This window comes from Ovis aries, chromosome 22 (genome assembly GCF_016772045.2).
Source record: "Ovis aries strain OAR_USU_Benz2616 breed Rambouillet chromosome 22, ARS-UI_Ramb_v3.0, whole genome shotgun sequence".
Classification (NCBI taxonomy): Eukaryota; Metazoa; Chordata; class Mammalia; order Artiodactyla; family Bovidae; genus Ovis; species Ovis aries.
Genome location: NC_056075.1, coordinates 8375240 through 8392076, shown reverse-complemented (window position 1 = coordinate 8392076; position 16837 = coordinate 8375240). Strand labels below are relative to the sequence as shown.

The window sequence follows — 16837 nt, the reverse complement described above, 5'->3', positions numbered from 1 at the left end:
TCAAGCTGGTTTTAGAAAAGGAAGAGATCAAATTGCCAACATCCGCTGGATCATCAAAAGAGCAAGAGAGTTCTAGAAAAACATCCATTTCTGCTTTATTGACTATGCCAAAGCCTTTGACTGTGTGGATCACAATAAACTGTGGAAAATTCTGAAAGAGATGGGAATACAGACCACCTGACCTGCCTCTTGAGAAATCTGTATGCAGGTCAGGAAGCAACAGTTAGAACTGGACATGGAACAACAGACTGGTTCCAAATAGGAAAAGGAGTATGTCTAGGCTGTATATTGTCACCCTGCTTATTTAACTTATATGCAGAGTACATCATGAGAAATGCTGGGCTGGAAGAAGCACAAGCTGGAATCAACATTGCCGGGAGAAATATCAATAACCTCAGATATGCAGATGACACCACCCTTATGGCAGAAAGTGAAGAGGAGCTAAAAAGCCTCTTGATGAAAGTGAAAGAGACAAGTGAAAAGGTTGGCTTAAAACTCAACATTCAGAAAACAAAGATCATGGCATCCGGTCCCATCACTTCATGGGAAATAGATGGGGAAACAGTGGAAACAGCATCAGACTTTATTTTTTTGGGCTCCAAAATCACTGCAGATGGTGACTGCAGCCATGAAAATAAAAGATGCTTACTCCTTGGAAGAAAAGTTATGACCAACCTAGATAGCCTATTGAAAAGCAGAGACATTACTTTGCCAACAAGGTCCGTCTAGTCAAGGCTATGGTTTTTCCCGTGGTCATGTATGGATGTGAGAGTTGGACTGTGAAGAAGGCTGAGCGCTGAAGAATTGACGCTTTTAAAGTGTGGTGTTGAAGACTCTTGAGAGTCCCTTGGACTGCAAGGAGATCCAACCAGTCCATTCTGAAGAAGATCAGCCCTGGGATTTCTTTGGAAGGAATGATGCTAAAGCTGAAACTCTAGTACTTTGGCCACCTCATGAGAAGAGTTGACTCATTGGAAAAGACTCTGATGCTGGGAGGGATTGGGGGCAGGAGGAGAAGGGGACGACAGAGGATGAGATGGCTGGATGGCATCACAGACTCGATGGACGTGAGTCTGAGTGAACTCCGGGAGTTGGTGATGGCCAGGGAGGCCTGGCGTGCTGCGATTCATGGGGTCGCAAAGAGTCGGACACGGTTGGGTGACTGAAATGACTGACTGAAACCTTCCTTCCTCTCTTTTGAACTTTACTTAGATGAATATTTTTTGACCAGGTAAAATAAATAGTAAGTGTTTTTAAAATTAAAATGACCACTTTTCTGCATATCTTTATAAATATTCATCTCTTACCAAAGTACTTTGTTTGCTTTAACAAGCCTGATATTTTTATAGCATATATTTTAAAGGGCAGAGGAGGAAAGATACAGCATCTTCGTATTCTGAAATGCAAATAACTTTTCTGATTGCTATTTTTTTTCAGTTTGGTAGAGAAAAGTTCAATCAATTTTCTAAGGCCTAAAGTAAATGAAAATTAATAATTCAAGTTTATAATCTACTTAGTAGACCAAAATTTTTTGCTTTCGCTTTCTCCCCAGATATTATGGTATTTGATGGCCGATATTATATTATGGTTCCTTGATGGCAGAGAACATGCCTGAGTCTAGTGCTGAGGTTTAATGCCAACCACACACTACTAATGCATTCATTTTGATTAAATGAAAAGAGCAACTGCTCTCTCTCCTTCCCTTCATCCTTTCTACCCTGGTCCTCTTGACTATCCAGTCTCTGAACACACTGCATCCTTTCCTTCCTATCTCCATACCTCTGCTGCAGATGACTTCTCTAGTCATTCCCCTGCCAAGTTCCTACTCATCTTTCAAGTTCCAGCTCAGATGTCATATTTTTCAAGGGTGAAGCGTTTTTCAGGGGTTAGGTGATGCTTCATTCATCTCTATGTCTCTAGCGTCTGGCACAGAGCCAGAATTAACTACATGTATATTGAATGAGCAATTGAATGCTCAGTTTTGTGCACCATATTACTTGAGTAAAAATATTTTAAAAACTTTTGGTGAAGAAAAATCCAAAGGTTTTTAAAAAATCCCAAAGTAGCTTGAAAATCTATGAATTGGAATCTCTCTTTTCTTGAGTATTCCTGAGAGTCTGCTTTACAGCCTTCTATCCTGTAAACACCTTTTTCACTTGTGTGGAGGTTTGATCCTATGAAAGCCACTGGACAAGGTGTCACAAGGCCCAAACTTTAGCCTTGGTCCTCTGTGACAAATGGGCCACCATACTGCTTCTTTGAGTACCTTGTACCGTGCAAGTAATAAGAGCCTATCTCTCAGGGTTGCTGTGAAGTTAAAATGAGGTAACAGATGTGAAATTAACATGTAAACTCTATAGCTTTACAGTTAAACAAGGTATTACCATGCATAAGGGTATACTGAATTAGGCGTAGCATCCTTTTTCATACCCCTGTGCACTTGGTCTGCTGTTCTTTCTCCCTGGAGTGCCTTCAAGAATTAATTGCTAGTCATCTGTGGTCCCCAAACATTTTACGACTCCTTATTTAAAGCATTTGTCACACTGTATCAAGGCCATTTGTTTACATCTTTGTCCTCTGCAAGATTCTGGAGTAACCTGTGATTGATTCAGTGCTTGGTACACTGCAGACTCTCGGTAACTGTCTATTGAATTGGATAGGATTGATTCAGATAATTATTATGTATGTACTTGCTTGAAGGACAAAGTCTATGTTGATGCAATTCTGTAGGTATATTTTCTGTAACTATACCACTGGACACCTTGTCCAGTAACTAACCAGTATTGGCTCTTGTTAAAAGCTTACAATGAAGATGACAATAATGGGATATTTATAACAATAATTTTGTATTGTTAATTTAAATGATCAGACTTCTTGAGTATATTATTTGTAATTTAAGTTCATTAACAACGAAAGAATGCCTATTGTCAAAAGCACTTTTTTTCCCCTGCTGGTGGAAACTTAAGCTGCCAGATATCACTTGTGACTCCATTTATTTGATTCTCATCATTAACTTAGATCTTCTTGTTCTTTTACAGCTGGTTTGCCATCCACCCAGTCAGCATGAGGAACACCAATCATCTTGTAAACAGTGACAACGTAGGCTATGCATCTTACCTTTTTGAACAAGAGAAGAACAAAGGTTATCTACCTGGAGAGGTGAGAATTTATGTCACTGAAAAGCTTCACCTTAATCACTGAGTACCATCATTCATGCAGTGTTCAGAATAGCTGCTTCAGATCTTCAGAGGACAGTGTCATCCTGGATATCACATACTGATGTGCTTGGATAGGAAGAATTCTCCATCCTCCCTTATCAGGAAAGAAAAAATTTAAATGATTATTGACTTTGTGTCAAATACTACTTATATTGATGACTTCATAAAGTTTCAATTAGCAGGAGTAGAAGAACAAATTGAAGATTTTTGCGACATATAATAGTTTTTGATCAACTTGGATATGAGATACGAGCGACTGTTGATGTTTACTTTTGTTTCCAAAGATATGAAATTATTAAGCGCCTTCTTAACTTTGCAGGAATCCAAATGAGGACAGGGAATGAGTTCTTTTCTCTGGTCCAGGCTTCCCTCTTAATTTCCTTTGAAAGACTTTGTTCTACTTTCCTGCAATATGGCCTAAGTCAGAGACAATCCTAATCCGTTGGAATGGTATTTGAAATGCAGTGAGTGATGGGATCAGAGCTGGGGGCGTCCCAGAATCTAGTCCGTGTACTTCAGGAAGCTCGTCAGCTCTGTGTAGATTATGGACTGCTGATAGGTAAGCGGTGAGGAAGGACCCTGCTCTGCTTGACCACAGCATCCAAACCTGAAATGTAGCAGAATATATGACAAGATGAGGACCCCAGGCCCTAGACTAGACTAAATGTTCCGTTGTAACAATATTAGCCCCATGAACATTTGGCCTGACTTTTTAGCTCCTTTATTGACAATCTTCTGTTTTTTTCACTTTAGCCTGTTTTTTAGGAAAAAAGAAGTAATTTCCCATTATTCTCTTAGTATAAGAAATGACGCAATCTCCTATGCTTGATTATGTCTTTCCTTAAGTAAATTTAAGAGACTTAAGATGAAATGGTAGACCAGTTAGGTTGAGATTAAGGTCTTGCCCTACTGAAAAAAGATTATGTGTAGTTATTTCTGGTTGAAGAGATAGAGAAAAGATATGGGGAGGGCAAGTCTGGATGGTGGATGCTATATTTAGGTTCAGTTGTACAGCAGAAATATCCACATTGACTCTTTACTTTTTAAGCCAATAGGCTGTTTATTTTTAAAGGCAAAATGGGTCTCTGAGTTCCAGGTACAACACCAAACATGAGATTATGGGTCAGCATTTTATAACTTGTTGCGCATTGTATTTCTTGTCAAAATGTTGCTGTTTGAGACACAAATTTGAAACTCTCTTAAAATAGTTTCACTGGTAATTGGAATATTATGAGTAATAATATATATGTTGACTGCAATGTGAGTCTTTACAGAAACAAAAATCTTTCTCAGAATATTGTGCCTGAGAAATTTCCTCCTTTTATCCTATGCAAATGATTTTGAATAGTTCACCAGAGCGGGTTGAATGTCTGCCTTTTTAATGGAACTCATTGCAGTAAATAAGAAAGCATACAAGGCAATTGGATGTTTCTTTTGGCAGGGGCCGTATGTAGCAGCTTTTGCTTCATCAAATCTGGGAGATGTTTCCCCCAATGTTCTTGGCCCGCATTGTACCAACACGGGAGAGTCTTGTGAAAACGCCAATAGCTCTTGTCCCATTGGTGGGGTAGGTAATAATGACATTAAGTCTTTGTTTTTGCATCTCATGGGTATTTTATGTTTAAGTATTCACTGTTTATTTACAATTATGTTCTCCTCAGTATACTCTGGCCTACTTACTGCTAGCATTTGCTCTTCTCAAAAGCACCCACTAAATTTTGATTGGATAAAATTATAGTTTTCCATTTGATGCTTATATTTTTTGAATGGTAAGACAATTTAGTAAATGTCACAGATTAAATATCCTTTCCTAAACTTGGGCAGCTTGATACATTTTGCCTTGGCATTTCTGAAGTCACAATTTAGTATAAAAACTGCCTGCCTGAGACATTTCTCTCTGATTTTCACATCTTTAGGGTTTTTCTAAAAATGTAACATCAAAATTCTTTTTCTCATAAATTACAAAACAACAAAAAAAAGTGTTGCTGTGAAAGCTTGAGGCTTCTCTTGTAGCTCAGTTGGTAAAGAATCTGCCTGCAATGCAGGAGACCTGGTTTCAATTCCTGGATCAAGAAGATCTCCTAGAAAAGGAAATGGCAACCCACTTCAGTATTCTTGCCTAGAGAATCCCATGAACAGAGGAGCCTGGCAGGCTATAGTCCATGAGGTTGCAAGAGTCAGACATGACTTAGTAACTACACCACCACCACCACAAAAACTCAAACCACATGGAAATCTTAAAGAGCAGTAAAAAGTGAAAGTCCCTGCTTACCTTCCTCCCCTCCATCTGCTCCTTTTCCCCAAAATTACCACTATCACACCTCTTCCTACATGCGTGCATCCATGAACAACATTCTATAACTTATTTATTGAGGTTTTTTGTTTGTTTTTGTCCAGGATTTGGGTTTTCTATGTAATTTGTCTTTCAAAAATATCACTCTAGATAGTTCTGTGTAGTAAGCTTTACACTCAACAAGTGAGGCTGTACCATTGTTTATTTAGCTGCTCCCCCTCATCTGCGTTTAGATTTTTCATCTTTGACATGAGCAGCAGGTGCTAGTCTCTGGTTCTTATTCTTTGTGTTTACAGAATATTTCACCTGTGGTATTGCTTTTATTAAACACTATGTTTGGGCTATTTATTTTATCCCAGTCGAGTTCATCCTCCCAATGAGAAACATATTTTTAACAATTATACTTTTCTCTTATACTTTACTATTTTTATATAGAAAGTCTTCCTATTGTAAAGCAATGATACTCCAATGTTTAAAAAAGTAAGAAAAAAGAAAGTCTTCCTACAGCAGAAACTAATACATTTTTAATCAATTATAATTCAATGAAAAAATGTCTTTGTTATCCTTCATTTGCAAAATTTTTGCACATTATTAATTCACATTAGAGTGGATGATTGTTAAATTACAAAATTCATACATGAAATGGTTAAATAAATTGATACTTATTTGCAATAGAATATTATGCATCAATTTTATGTCTTATGTTGAAATAGATGAATACTAGCAATGTTCATTGCTCTAATTCCAGAATGATTTTGTTTTTCATAATCTGTAAATTGGGAGAACATCTGGAAAGAGATGCTGGAATGTGGCTTTAAAAAAAAATCTCTTTGCTGGGACTTCCCTAGTGGTCCAGTGGTTAAGACTCCGCTTCCTGTGCAGGGAACTTGGATTCAGTCCCTGGCTGGTTGAGGAACAAATGTCCGACAGGCCACACAGCCAAAAAGAAAGTCTGTTTGCTCAGACTCGCTTATCATTTTCCATCCCTTGAAAGAATCGCTTATTTCACTAAGAACATATCTCACGTCATTTTGTTCCAGGCTAGCATGTGTGTTGCTATGGGACCTGGGCAGGATATGTTTGAAAGTACGCAAATCATAGGACGGAAAATATATGACAAAGCAAAGGTAAGCTGTGGGCCCTGCTGTTTTTATCTTCATTCAAAACTATACTTTAAAATCCACTGACATTTTTCATTAGGAAGTTGGTCTTTGTAAGGAAGACAGCAGGAGCTCAAGCTGCACCAAGGAGTCTGAAGGTATGATGCTGTTTAGTGTCAATCAGGAAGGTCGTTTCACATACCACACAGGAACCTTCCTCTGACTGCTTGTGACTGACTTCCTACAGGAAGTACATTGAAAAGCGAGTAATCAGGAAAACGTTCTTTCAGCCAGAGTGCTTGCTTCACGCAGTTAAATGATAGATTGTAGTTTTCAATTCATGTAGTATCAGATATGACCAGACTGACCCAAATTCTCAGAAGTCTCTGGGGCCTTTGCCTGCCAAGTCCCCTGCCCATTTCCTATCTTTTCTTTGGGGACGAGGTAAAGCTGAGTGGCACAATTTCCAGTTCTTGCAGTTTGCATTCAAATTAGTCCCTGGTCTTTTTTGATATGGCAAACATCATCCATCTCATGTTTTCTTTTCTTTTTAAAAGATCTTTTGATGAAGAGAAAATCTGGTTTCAGAGAGCTTACTACCAGTTACTCTATCCTCCTTCCTCTCCTCAATTTTACCTTTCAAGTTTGCTCACATGTTTTGTATCAGCTCGGATGAAGATGTTTCCAGTGGAAAAGACAAAGGATAGCTTTGAGCTCAACCATCTCTAATAAAGATAGTTAAATCTCTGCCTTTTTATAGCTTACCCGTACCTTTAATGAGCATGCCCATCAGTGTGTGTGTGTGTGTGTGTGTGTGTGTGTGTGTGTGTGTGTGTGTGTTTATGTAAATATTGTGTCTCAAGGGTTCTGAACTGTTTCAGGAGCAATTAAGGAAGAACAAAAGCACCTTTAAAAACAGAAGACACCAGCCAGCCTAATTGCTGCAGTTTAATTACTGTGGTCTCATCAGCGGATTGTTCTAAATTAACAGATTCTATTTAGGGTGTACACCTGTGACACAATTTGGCATCAGAAATTTTGTTACCATTCTGAGCCTAGAGACATAGAGATCGGTCCCACATTCTCAGCAAGGCACAACTATCCTCTCAATCAGGGAGGCAGTCCTACAGGACTTAAGAGACTCAACAACAGCAACAACAACAAAATCAGGGGAGGTGGGCTGCAGCTGGTGTTTCTGACTTATCTCTTGCGTTCCCACATGGCAGTGGAAACTCGGATGGCAATAGAATGAAACTGAGTTAGATGTCAGGCCAGGGCCCTGGTGCTGAAGCAGGGTTTGCCTCCTCTATTGTAGGATGGAGGTGAATAAAAACAAGCATTGCCAGGGACCTCTTTGGTGTTTCAAGGCTCAAGACTTCACTTCCCACTGCCGATGGATCCCTGGTAGATGAGCTAAGATCCCGCATGCCTCAGGCCAAAACACCAAAGCACAGAACAGAAGCAATATTGTAACAGATACAATAAATACTTGAAAGAACACAAGCATTTCTAAATATATTTTTATTCACATTTCCCATAAGATTAAAAAAGGGTTCATATTTCTCATTAGATTAAAAAAGCATCAATTGATCCTATTGAAAAAAAAAGACCATCAAAAATGAACAGTGGGTGGGAGAACTGATGCAGATGAAGTGGGTCCTGAATTCTCTCAAGTCCTTCTTTGGTATGAGCCCTGCCAGAGAACTCAAGGACCATGAGAGGGAAAACTCCATGAGAGTCCCTGAGGAAACACTTGTTCTCTGCAAAGAAGATAATTTGGTCCACCTACTCCTAACCTTCCTTGGTGACTCAGATGGTAAAGAGTCTGCCTGTGATGCAGGTGACTGGGATTTGATCCCTGGATGGGGAAGATCACCTGGAGAAGGGAATGGCAACCCACTCCAGTATTCTTGCCTGGAGAATCCCATGGACAGAGGACCTGGCGGGCTACATTACAGTCCATGGGGTTGCAGAGTTGGACATGACTGAGCAACCAAGGCTTTCACTCCTAACCTTAAAATTTCTTGACTGTCTTTCCAGTGAGGTTGGAGCATCTTGTGCCATAGCCTGCATTACTGGAATTTTGTATCTGTGGGCAATAAACCCAGGTCAACAGACTCAGAGCCTTCAGGTTTCTGGGAAGTCACTGTGGGTTTGGCGGAGAGTTGAAAATGCTCTGGCTAATCAGCCAGCAGCACAAAACTTGACTGAGAGATGCTTTTCCAAATTGACACTTGTTGGGTAAACGTGTACAGTATTCATTTTAGCTCATCTGCTTTTCATGGTAAGGCTGTGTGGGTTTTCTAGGAACTGTATGAGTCCGCCTCCCAGGAGGTAACTGGGCCACTGGCTTCAGCTCATCAGTGGGTGAATATGACGGATGTCACCGTCTGGCTCAATTCAACACATACAGTAAGTGTCACTGAGTCATACTTATTATGTGCCACAAGGGAAGAGCTCTGGGCTGATCTTATTGTTGAAGTTCAACTTCTGTTGCTTTTGTTTAATTTTTTTCCTCTAGGCAAAAACGTGTAAACCAGCCTTGGGCTACAGTTTTGCCGCTGGCACAATCGATGGATTTGGAACCCTCAATTTTACTCAGGGTGAGGTGCAGTCTGATCAGGTTTATGGTTCTAGATTCTGAACTTCAGGATTCTGTTCCCTAACAGGATTTCACATAGCCAATACATTTACTATTTTAATTTTTAAAATTTAGGGGTAGGTAGGCTTTCCAGGTTTGTACGTGATTTCTCCAGGGTCAGTATCTTTCATAATTTAGCTTTCCACTGATTCAGATAAGAATCAAGAGATTCTCTCTGCATTTCAACCTGCGGAGGAATAGTTTTAAATTGGGCAGGAATGGAGTTGGAATGGTGCAGAGCAGGAGTGTCATTTTAACACCCACAATATGAATTGGCCCTTCCATCTGGTTTTTAGTGTCTCTTTCCTGGAATTCTTTATTGGAGCCCAAATTCCTCAGAACAGAAGACTTTAGGAGCATAAAGCATGTGATCCTGGGTCTTCTTCCTGTGTGTATTTCCATGAATTTATAACTGATTATTATAGGTTTAATACTTTATCCTGATTATCACTGTGATAACATGCATTGGAAAGTACACAAAGGTAAAGAAATTGAAAAGTAGTACCAACAGGCAACATTTTGGCTTATTTCATTCTGGTCTTTTATATACATGTATATTTTGGAACCATTAGTTGAAAAAGAAATACAATCGTAACATGATACAGTTGGCATCATCTTTCCTGGCAATGTTTCATCTAGCTTGGTCTAATGTTCTAAAACTAATAATTTTTGATAGCTTTGTTGAGATATAATTCACAAAACATAAAATTCGATGGTTTTTAATGTCTTCACAGATACATGCAACCATCGCTGCTATCAATTTTAGAACATTGTCATTACCTCAAAGAGAAACCCTGTACATTTTAGCTATCACAGCCCAGTCCCCATCTCTTCCAGACCTAAGAAACCACTAACCTCTATCTCTGTCTTTACCTCTTCTGGACATTTTGTATAAATGAAATCGTAAAAATATGTGGCTTTTTGTGTCGGCTTCTTTCGCTTAGCATCATGTTTTCAAAGCTCATCCGTGTTGTAACATAGATTCTAAAATAATTTCATTGCTTTTTTTCTTTTTAAAAATTGTTTTATTGAGGCAGAGTTGATTTCAGTGCAGTGTTAATTTCTGCTGTACAGCAAAGTGACTCAGTTATAAATGTGTATATATGTAATATGATTTTCCCTTGTGATTTATTATAGGATATTCAATATAGTTCCCTATGTTATACAGTAGAATCTTATTTTTTATCCATTCTCTATATAGTAGTTGCATCTGCTAACCCCAAGCTCCCAGTGCAGCCCTCCCCCTTGCAATCACGTCTGTTCTCTATGTCTGTGAGTCTGTTTTGTAGATAAGTTCATTTATGTCATATTGTGACTGAATAATATTTCACTGTATGGTTTTGTCAGATTTTATTTATGCATTCCTCAGCTGATGGACATTTGGGTTGTTCTGTTTTGGGCTGTTAGGAATAATGCTGTTATAAATATTGATGTCCAGGCTTTTGTGTGAGCATGTGAGTTCATTTCTTTGGTACATGCCTGGAAGTGGAATTGCTGGATCACTATGGTAAAATTCTATGTTTAATTATTTGAGGAACTACCAGAGTATTTTCAAATCAGTGCACAATTTTATGTTCTCATCAGTTTCTCTCTGAAGATTCTAGTTTTTTCACATCCTCACCAATACTTGTTTTTATCTTCCTTTTTTTAATTCTAGCTACCCTTGGGATGTGGAGTGGTATCTCATTATGGTTTTGATTGGCATTTTCCTGGGATATTGAGCATCTTTTCTTACGTTTGTTGGCCATTATTGTGTCTTCCTTGGAGAAATACCTGTTCATATATTTTTCTTATTTTTAAATTGGTCTATTTATCTTTTTATTATTGATCTGAAAGAGTTATTTGAGAGTCCCATGTGTGCTCTATAAGTAGGTCCAAATATGTTCATAGTAATTATATTTTCCTGATTATATATTCTATGTTCTTAGGTTTTGTAGTTAACATAGCTTTTTCCTAGATTATGGGTGTTAGGCTTGGTGGTTTTTAATTGCTCATGTGTGTGTATACACATAATTAAGTGGAGATCAAGAGAGGGTCTTTACAGACCACAAGTTAAACAGCTGGTACTTCAAACTGGAGATTTCTTTTATAGCTTTCAAAATAGGAAAAAGATAATTCAGCTCATTGACCTGCATTTAATTATATTTTAAAAATTGGCAACATGGCTGAGAAAGAGCAATAAAAGCAAAACCTGAAAGATGTAGAACATATATATTCTTTTACTCTATCACCCACATTAGAGGATCTAATTAAATAATGGCTCCTACTTTAATATGTACAGGAAATTTTACCTCTTCTATTTTGTAAACTGTTTGAAATCATTGAACAGCAAACTTAATAAAATCTCTCCAAGTTCTGAAAGCATTGTTGTACAACATTTGTCAAAATAATGGTGTTTTGCAGAGGGTTGCAATCATATTAATCGTAACATTCCTAATAGGGATGACAGAAGGGGATTCATTTTGGGACACTCTTCGGGATCAGGTTCTGGGCAAGCCATCTGAAGAAATCAAAGAATGCCATAAACCAAAGCCAGTCCTCCTTCATACTGGAGAGGTAATGCATTTGGATTATCATGGTGAAATGATTATATTGTTATTTTTAAATTTATGAATTATTAGCTATGAATAGGTCTGTGTTGAATAGTAGGTCTGTGTATTATACAAATGTTCCCAAATTAAATTTTTAATATTGAAAATATGGATGCCATAAGTTTAACTCTAAAGAAATAAGGGGTATGATTACTAAATATACTGACTTAGATTTTTACATCCATAGTAAATAACTGAAACAATTAGAACAGAGGAAAAGGAAGAATAAGATTAAGATTTATGAGCACAGAATTCCTCACAGAGAAAGACATCTCAGGTTATTTTCCACAATTCAGGCAACATTATTAACTAAAGCAATATTCTTTGAATACCCTTTGGAACATGGATTTTCATATTCATGCCAGTGTTCATAATACCATGACTTTTTGATGTAGAAACAATTTTTAAATATAGTGTTTTTTATAACATTTACTTAGAAAGTCTTCAAGAAGGAGAGGAAATGAAGGAAGAGAAGGGATAGACGGAAAGAGTCTGTGCTAATCTGAACATGGTAAAGGATATACTCTCTTGGAGGAGAAAAGTAAGGCAAGACGTAGTAACTGAAGATTCAAAGTGCTATCTAGAGTAAAAAGAGAAATAATTAAGTTATTCCAAATGATGGTGATTCCTTATTTGTCTTGTGTAAGGATAGTCATCATGGTAATATAGGAGAAACATCGTGATTCCGTAAAGATAAAGCCACCAAAAACTTCATTGATAAGAAAATAATTCCAGGTTAATGGGACACTGGTATCTGAAATTCACATATTAATACTAGACAGAATATTTAATACTACATGACTTAGAAAAAAATCTATGACTGTAGGATAAGACACCCAAACAACTGGAAACATTTAATATCCATTAACGAAGGAAATTCTGTGAGCAGCATTGGTCTCTTGAGCAAAGAGAGTGATATTCTCAACACCGTTTTCATGCTTTCGGTTCTTAGCTGTTAAAGCCTCATCCCTGGCACCCAGATATTGTTGATGTTCAGATTGTTACCCTTGGGTTCTTGGCCATCACTGCCATCCCTGGGGAGTTCACGTAAGTTCCTCTTTTTGATTTTGTGAGATTTTGTGATAGTTGTAGATGTGTGTCTGTTGAGATCACTTCTTATCATGGGCAGATAACCCTGTACTGACTCTCTTGTATCCTACTGTGCTATGTATGGCAACAGTGAGAAATATTCCCAACCCTCTTTTGGTGGGGCCTCTGAAGAATACACCTCCTTATGCCTCTCGCTAGTGGGTATCTTGAAGTAAACATAAAAATTTGAGAAGTTATCATTCCAGATTAAAATTATGCAGCGACTTCTTATGTCAGCAGAAAGACTTTATTTTTCTTCACATGATTTTATTTTTATTATTATTATTTTTTTAATTTTAAAATCTTTAATTCTTATATGCGAATAACATTAAAATACAGGAACATGAAACAATCAGTTTAGGTATTCGAAGCACAGAAACATGTTTTAAATTGGCTCTTTATGCCATATTTCCTGTCTTAGTAAGTAGCAGTTTTGTATCTTTCCATTGCTCAGGGCCTAAATCTCAGTCATCCTTGAATTCTTCTTCAGTTTTCCCTGCATTAAATCCCTCAGCTAATTCTGCCTGTTCTATTCAACACTTTCCATCATTCTGCCCCACCCAGCTCCTCCCCACTTGGGTCTGAGTCACCATCGCCCCTCCCCTGGATTTCTGCAATAGCCTCCTCACTCTCTTGGCTCTCCCTTACTTCCCTATAGTCTTTTCTCAACATTATAGCCAGAGATATCCCTATAAAGCATAGGTTAAATCATGTCACTTACCATAACCTTTCAATAGCTTCCCAACTCTCCAGATAAACCCTCACACCCTTATTATATCCTCTGCGATCCTCTCTTCAGCAAACTGTCTGATCTGATTTTGTACCAGCCTGTACAAAATTAATTTGCCTCAATCACATCTGCTGCAGCCACAATGGCTCAGACTACCGAGCATGCTCCTGTTTTAGGGCTTTTGACCTTAAACAGCTCCGTCTACCTGCAACATTTACCCTCCATATATCTCCATGGCCCACTCTTTCATTCCTTCATTTCTGTGCTGAGAACTCTAACAGAGATGCCAGTCCTGCTTACAGTTCATAACATTGTTTTCACCCACCACTGGCCCATGACATCGCTCTCACCATCACAACAGTGACCACCACCATCCTCTCATCCTTATCCTACCTTATATTCTCCATTGCACTTATTGTCATCTCACTTTTTTATTTTCTATTGACCATCTTCTCTTCTAAGAATGTAAGCTCCATACTGTTGAGTGCTCAGCAATTTGAAGTGGGTCTGGTATAAAGTTAGTAGCTCAGTTGTGTCCCTGGTGACTGTAATCCCCCAGGTTCCTCTGTCCATGGAATTCTCTAGGTAAGAATAATGGAGTGGGTATCCATTCCCATCTCCAGGGGGTTTTCCTGACACAGGGATCTAACCCAGGTCTCCTGCATTGCAAGTGGTTTCTTTACCACCTGAGCTAAATAAATGAATGAAGCCCAAGTTCTCTGTAGGCAGGAATACTGTACATTCTACTTAGCTGTTATTAACATAGAGTGTAACCAATTGTTGACTCCGTGAATGAAGACAATTGTGATCTTCTGCCAGTGATGTTCACTGATGCTGTTTTCCTCCTTCAGCTTATCTGCTTTTGGTTTAGGATTAATTTTGAAGATAGGGCAGTGTGGAAAAAAGCTCGACTAGAACTTGCGTTGTGTCTATACACTTAACTGTTGTGTGTGTTGTGTCTGTACACTTTACTGTTGTGTAGCCAGGCTAACGTTTTGGCTTTCCTTACAAGTTTTTGTGTGCCTTGCACCTTTTGTGTACCTTTCTGCGTACCTTGCATGCATTCTGAATAGGAAACCACTGCGATAATTCTGTTTTCTTGACTCAGGACCATGTCTGGACGAAGACTTCGGCAGGCAGTTCAAGAAGTAAGTTACAAATGAAATAATATACCTATGCATTTTTATTTGGAAAAGAGAAGAAGAATTCCCTATCCTTATGATCTGATATCTTTTAAATTAATCATTGCTAAGATGATAATAGTTTTACACTTCTTGAAAGTGAAGGCTGGAGGTGAATATGAAATATTGATGGCATAAGAATAAAATTTAAAAATATAAAGGAAATATAGTAGGATTAAAATTTTTATTTGTATTTATGTACTAATAATTTAAAATTGATGAATTGTATGGATTCAGTAGTAAATGACCCCAAGTACATTAATATCTGAAAGTCATATATAAAAAATCTAACACGTTGAAAATTATGTATTTTATCTATATTTGTGATTTTCTTTATTTCAGAAAGTATTGTCAATGTTTCTAAATGACATAACCAGCAAAAGTCTTATTATTTGGAGCTGCAAACAGCTACTGTGGTTAGCTAGTAATGCTCCCTTTAGACTTTTTAGGAAATTGATAAAACATCTATATTTTTAGTAGTAAAGTTCTGCATCAGCAAATACAATCATTAGGGTGTTCATAGACCCATTGCCTTGCCCAACTGGAGTGCAGAGTTAAGGCTTTTAACTTTTCACCAAGGACTCTCTGATACTTCTGTATTCCTGGGCAGTTTTGATCATTGCAAAAATATTAAGATAGATATCTTATAATAAAAATTCATATTGATAATTATATGTTAAATATAACAAAAATGATAATACACTTTAAGATGAAGAGTAATTTTAGTGCACTCTCCCCTTTGCCCTAGGAATTTGAAGCTTATGGGATGCTGAATATGACTGTTGTTATTTCAGGTCTATGTAATGTATATACACACTACATTACCACATACGAAGAATACCAGGTAAAGTAAAACGTTCTCATCATTTAAATGAATTATACCCTGGTCATAGAAGGAAATGGCAATGGAGAAGGAAATGGCAATCCACTCCAGCACTCTTGCCTGGAAAATCCCATGGATGGAGGAGCCTGATAGGCTACAGTCCATGGGGTCGCAAGGAGTCAGACATGACTGAGCGACTTCACTTTCACCCTGGTCAAGACTATTGTATCAAATGCAGATTTTCTTTCTGGACTTCCTTAATTATGGTTTTTAAGAGATGATTTTGTTTTAGAGCAGGTAAGAAAAGGATAAGCTAGAGGTCATATTTGGGAGTTCTAGGGTGACCATTTCCAAGTTCAGTTGAAAATTTTAGTCTCATTAACTTCCACTTTCCCTGAAATAAATTACTTGGTCAAGGGCACTGGTAATAAGCCTGGGTTATGGCATACAACGTTTCTAACTCAATCCGTAATGCTTTTGGTACCTTAAGCTTCTATAGAACCTGAGAAAATTCCCATTGGCAGCTGCTATCTAGGGAAAGCACTGGCTAAGCACCTTGCAAATGTAATTTTATGTAATCCTCTCAATTAGCCCTGACTGAAATAGGGTATTATTATAGCGTGATACAGATTAAGAAACAGAGCCTCAAAAAATTAGGGAGGCTGCTGACTGGTGATGTTTTTATTTTGTTTGTTACAAATAGTACAAAATGTAGCCTAAGTACTTTAAACACCAGTAGCTAAAAAACGTGAAAACAGGGTAGAAGTCCATACTTACTAGTTTCTAATACATCTGAAGTATAACTTGGCAATCCATAGTGTGGCACACAGGCTGCCTCTTGACAAATGCTCTGTAATTCCAGCAGTGGAGTCTGCCCTGCTGGCCTCTGTTGACTTTACTGAAGGTCCCTGCCTTTGAGTAATTCCTGTTGAATAAAGATTCTTAGCTGGGATAAATTTAGATGAGAATAATAAGTTAGATGAGAATAATTCCATTTTTGCCTTTATCTGTAACTGTAATTTAGCATTATAGTAAAGTAATGCTCAAAATTCTCCAAGCCAGGCTTCAGCAATATATGAACCGTGAACTTCCAGTAGTTCAAGCTGGTTTTAGGAAAGGCAGAGAAACCAGAGATCAAATTGCCAATATCTGCTGGATCATCGAAAAAGCA

General features: G+C 37.9%; 1 protein-coding gene across 2 annotated transcripts in view; it reads left to right on the top strand.

The window, feature by feature from the left end:
* Positions 1-16837, top strand: part of ASAH2 (N-acylsphingosine amidohydrolase 2) — a 77384-nt gene that overhangs the window by 33502 nt on the left and 27045 nt on the right. For both annotated transcript variants that reach the window (XM_042238522.2, XM_042238521.2), the window contains 9 exons: positions 3039-3159; positions 4660-4785; positions 6552-6638; positions 8919-9023; positions 9133-9214; positions 11693-11808; positions 12796-12890; positions 14771-14810; positions 15592-15687. In XM_042238522.2, the coding sequence (XP_042094456.1) occupies positions 3039-3159; positions 4660-4785; positions 6552-6638; positions 8919-9023; positions 9133-9214; positions 11693-11808; positions 12796-12890; positions 14771-14810; positions 15592-15687 (868 nt within the window). The remainder of the gene's footprint in view (positions 1-3038; positions 3160-4659; positions 4786-6551; positions 6639-8918; positions 9024-9132; positions 9215-11692; positions 11809-12795; positions 12891-14770; positions 14811-15591; positions 15688-16837) is intronic.